The sequence below is a fragment of the Trichechus manatus genome, unplaced genomic scaffold, assembly GCF_000243295.1.
Source record: "Trichechus manatus latirostris isolate Lorelei unplaced genomic scaffold, TriManLat1.0 scaffold00131, whole genome shotgun sequence".
NCBI lineage: Eukaryota > Metazoa > Chordata > Mammalia > Sirenia > Trichechidae > Trichechus > Trichechus manatus.
In genome coordinates, this window is record NW_004444067.1 from 7,174,063 (window position 1) to 7,178,830 (window position 4,768).

At 55.2% G+C, this 4,768-nt stretch overlaps 1 protein-coding gene across 1 annotated transcript in view; it reads left to right on the forward strand.

The window, feature by feature from the left end:
• The window catches only part of EP400 (E1A binding protein p400), an 83,126-nt gene that overhangs the window by 43,795 nt on the left and 34,563 nt on the right, over positions 1–4,768 (forward strand). Inside the window, exons 9-11 of the mRNA XM_023739305.1 lie at positions 1–49; positions 1,896–2,060; positions 3,284–3,451. Coding sequence (XP_023595073.1) covers positions 1–49; positions 1,896–2,060; positions 3,284–3,451 — 382 coding nt within the window. The remainder of the gene's footprint in view (positions 50–1,895; positions 2,061–3,283; positions 3,452–4,768) is intronic.

Consider the following 4,768-nt stretch of genomic DNA (forward strand, 5'->3'; position numbering starts at 1 on the left):
CTGCCCCCAAGGCTGGTGCTGACCGCCCAGGCCCAGGCTCGGTTGCCGAGTAAGTGGCCTCGCCTTCCCAGGTCTCTGCCTCTGACCCAGAGGAGTTGTTCCGTGGACACTGGCGTGAGTGAGGGGCCTTTGCTGTCCACTCCTTGTCTTTCCCTAGCCCGCGCCTGGTACTGCCGCAGCAGCTGCGGCCAGTGAAGGTGGGCGCAGCCTCTTCGGGTCAGCGTCCCATACCGTCTCTACCTGTCCTTCTCTCTCCTCGCTCCCACATGCTTACTCTGTTGTCCTTATGCCGTCCTGCACTGCTGGGTGCAGCTGATGGTGCTCACAGACATTAGTGCAGCCTCTGTCCCCTCAGCGGCCGACTCCACTCGGGGAAGTGAGTTCTCGTAAATGAAGGCTCGTGCAAACTGCCTCAAAGCCACTAGTTCTTCTAGTCTCTCACTTAATACCACATTTAAACGTGGAATGAGTTACTGTTCAACTGAGAAATTTTGTAACCTTAATAACTAAACCATACCAGTCTTACTGTTTTTTTTTTAATGGCACAACTTTGTACTGTGGCCACTGTGGTTAGTGCACCCCGCGTCATTCGTGGGAAGTCCCTGGACGTCACATCTGAGGGTTGTGTCGTTTCTTAGCTGCCACCTCAGAGACTTTGGTTCTTGGTGTCGAGACCTTTCTGGGAAGAGAACAGTGAAGCAGTGGCAGGAGGAGACGCCGGTGTCAGACCCGTCTTCTCTCGTGACAAGTCTCTCTTCCACGGCCAGCAGTGAGAGGGACGGCCCCCTTGGTTTTCCTGAGGAGGGAAAGCCCTCACACATCTCGTTTTCCTGGGGCTGGGCCTCTTTCCCTGGGACGAGAGTCGTGCGGCTGTGCCAAGGGGGTTTTCATGGTTTAGGGGGTGTGTACCGTGGGCAGGACAGCTTTTCCCCTTGATCTGTCTTCACTTGGTATGAGCTGAGGGGGACCAACAGGAGACTCAGGTGTCTGTGGTGAATCCCGGTGCTGCCTTTTTCATTTCCCTCCCTGTTCATGGGTGTCTGTGGGCAGAGAGCTGCAGATCCGCGTTTCCTAGTCTTCTACTAACTTTTCTCCTTGTAGTTTCACTAATAATTTTGGTACGGGTTCTCTGGGGAGGAGCATTTAGGCTCAGATGTCAACCCCGGCAAATGAGCCTCGTCAGCCTGGTTCTCAGCGTTAGCCACAGGGGTTTCCCCTGAGAAAGGCTGCAGCAGAACTCGTCCTCAAAACAGTGTCCTAGGCAGGGTGAGGCTTCACAGTAACCGCTATACATCGGGTTCTAAGGAGGAATTTACATCAGTGTCAAACTGTATCTTAAAATGCCACCTGTGTATTTATTTATACTTTTAAATATGTTCCCAAGTTTTGAAAGGTTCTAGTATAGCTGAAGATAGGTGGTCTTCTGTATAATCTGTAGTGATACAATCTCGTTTGCCTCCATGAGCTCAGTTGGACACGTACTTCTTTCACATTTTGAAAATTCTCTGAAATTCAGGGGTTGAAATGTGAGTTTCCAAGGGTATTACAAATAGATTTCTGCTATTTTTGTTACTTGCTGCTTTTCTTATTGTTTGGGGAGAAAGATTAATGTTCCTAAAGAGCTTGTTAATAATATTAACATCTGATATACAAAACCCCTTTCAGTTATGGTTAAATAAATTAACCAGTAGAATCTGATGTTAATTCCTAATTGTGTTCTCTTTTCTGTGAAAACAGTGATTTTCTGAAAGTGGTAGAAGGCAGTCTGGGCATGTGTCTCCGTGACTCTGGAGCCCTCTGTAGATGGTCACCCTGCACAACAGGTGGCCGCAGCGTAGCAGGCTCCACCGTCCACAGCACACTTGTAATTCGCCTCGCCCTCTGCGTCTCCACAGGCGGAGAGGTGGTGAAGATCGCTCAGCTGGCGTCCATAGCAGGGACGCAGAACCGCGTCACTCAGCCCGAGACGCCCGTGACTCTGCAGTTCCAGGGGAACAAGTTCACCTTGTCACACAACCAGCTCCGGCAGCTCACGGCAGGCCAGCCCCTGCAGCTGCAAGGTGAGAAGTAACCTTGCAGTGACACCCGCCGTGACGGAAGGAGAAAAACATCCAGCCTGCTGCTGCAGTCCCGGCTCGAGCCCTGATCTGCCACTCTGGGCGGGTTGTCTGGCTGCTCAGCTTCAGGCTGTGCACGTGCATATGGTGCTGGTAATTCTTAGACTGCAAGGGACGTACGAGATGACAGACTGGACCACTTGGTGGCCTGCTACCTGACACACCTTAAGTAAAGAGTGGCCATTTTTATTATAACATCCGCCCTTTGTAAAGAGGCTCCTATTTTTAAATCAAAATAAGGAGATTTGGTGCTTTCTAATTTTAGTGTGGGGTGAATTGTCCTAAAATGTCAAAGGATTAGCGCTTCACGTGGGAGAGCTTGTGTCTCACGTGTGGACTGTAATTCTCACCCCTGGACCTTTGGCCGAGAGCAGTGTCTGTTACTCATCCCTTGTTCCCTAGAGAGCAGGAGAGAGGTTCTTCCAGTGACCACACGGCCCGTAGTGCGTCTGCCCCTGCAGCCTCTCTCCTGCTGGGTCAGGACTCGCCTGCCATGGGGAGTCCCCCTGAGGGGCGGTAGTGGCTGTGCCAGGGGAAACGCTGTGTGTCAGTGCATTAGGGAGTCCTGTGGTAGCTGGGCTGTGTGAGGCCCTCAGGACGCCTGCAGGAGAGGCCTTCGCCTCGTGGACTTCGTGGCTCCCCACTGTTTGACCACAGGGAAGGGCCTCTTTCTGTCTCCAGCAGATGCTGTTTCCCTGGAGCACACCTGGGGAGCAGCCCCCAGAGTCGCAGAAAGAGTAGAAAACGGGCAGCTCCTGAAAGTTGCAGCAAAGCCACGGGCGTTTGCGTTAAAATTTTTTTTTAGTTTCTTGTCTTTCCGGCCCAGCAGGGCCTGACGCTGCGTGGTGTCAGGAGCTACGCTTGGCCTCCCTGTTGCTGGCATGGCCAGTCATGTGGTGGTCCCCGAGCCGAGCCTCTGCGCTGCCTGCCTCAGGGAGCTGAGGAGCCCAGCATCAAGCTGCGTCGACTGTGTTGCTTAGAGTTTTCCTTTATCACGAACGAGACCTTTCCATTCTTCTCCCAGGAACTAAACTACAAACTTGTACTTGAGGGCAGCTGAGTGCTTGTTTTTTGTGTGTGGTCCGTGCCGCATGACTGACGGCCGGCCTGTGGTCTGACTGACGGCCGCGTGGCTGACAGACGGCCTGTGTTCCGTGTGATTGCAGGAAGCGTGCTCCAAATTGTGTCTGCCCCCGGGCAGCCATACCTGCGCCCTCCGGGCCCCGTGGTGATGCAGACTGTGTCGCAGACAGGGGCTGTGCACAGCACCCTCAACGCCCTAGGAGGAAAGCCCCCAGCCGGTGCCCCAGCTCCTGCACCCCTGGCCCCACAAGGTACTGTGCCCTGGGCAGGAGGAAGCGCCTGTCCTCACACGTCTTTCTGGTTATTTTCTGGCTTCCAAGGTAACTGAAAGGAACGTAGGTGGTTTTGACCCTTGGCCTTGGGACGCTGTATCCAGGTCTGGGGTTGTCTCTGCTGCCACAGACTGGTTCCGACGCCATCCTCACCTGACTCCTCTCTTGGTCTGAGGAGGGTCAGCCCCCACTGCACTTGGACTTGTGTCTGGTCTCTGTTTTAACTCGAGCTTGCTGGAAGCATGAGAGATTCTGCTTGTTGTCTGTGTCGCGAGTGCACCCAATGGCAGTGCTGGGTGCTCCCAGGAGCAGATCACCAGCACACGTGTCCTCGTGGGCAGGGCCTATGCCTGCCTTCCACTGTCTGACCCTGCCCCGTGCTCTTCGCCTTCCAGCCCCTCGCCTGCCCCAGTGTGAGATCATGCTTGGCCTTGGTCCCCGTCGACCCTCCCTGGCCAGGCCTTACTCATTCGGGGCGCATTCTCAGACAGAAGCCCTGGAGCACAGTGGCTGTGATGAGGGTGCCTCTCCTGGTCCCTGTGAGCATACCACTCAATGGTTGTTGCTCAGCTCCACCCCCATCTCTGTAATCTGCGTGTGATGCTGGGCAAGGGATCTGCTCGTTATGTGTCCCTGCAAGGCCCTGCCAGGGTGCTCAAGGACTGCGGGGTCAGGGGAGGTACTCTGCTCGCTGTGTGTCCCGTGAGGCCCTGCCGGGGTGCTCAAAGAGGGGGGCTCTGCTTGCCGTCTTGCCGGTGGTCCCACGACTCACTGCACCCAGCAGGGCTGTCGGCTTTAGTGCAGTCAGTTCCCCTTTCCAGGTCACCCCACACCTAGGCCAGCTCCATCCTAGCCTTTCAGGGACGCAGAGCCGTTCCTGTTACTAGCCCACCCTGACAAACTGGTGAGTGGGGGAGCCCTTGGCTGGCACACTGGGAGGCCGTCTTTCCTTTCTCAGGAGGCAGATGGGTGGGAAGAACCATAACGGACAGGCATTATTTCTAACACATTAGTTACACTGAGATTTCGTGAGCTCAACTCGTCCAGACATGACTTGTCAACCTCAGATGCCCTCTGCGTGTTCACCTCAGTCAGGGTGCCTCTGTCCGTCAGGTGCGCTGTCGGCCTCAGGTGCCATCTGCGTGTTCACCTCAGTCGGGGCGCCTCTGTCCCTCAGGTGCGCTGTCGGCCTCAGGTGCCATCTGCGTGTTCACCTCAGTCGGGGCGCCTCTGTCCCTCAGGTGCGCTGTCGGCCTCAGGTGCCCTCTGCGTGTTCACCTCAGTCGGGGCGCCTCT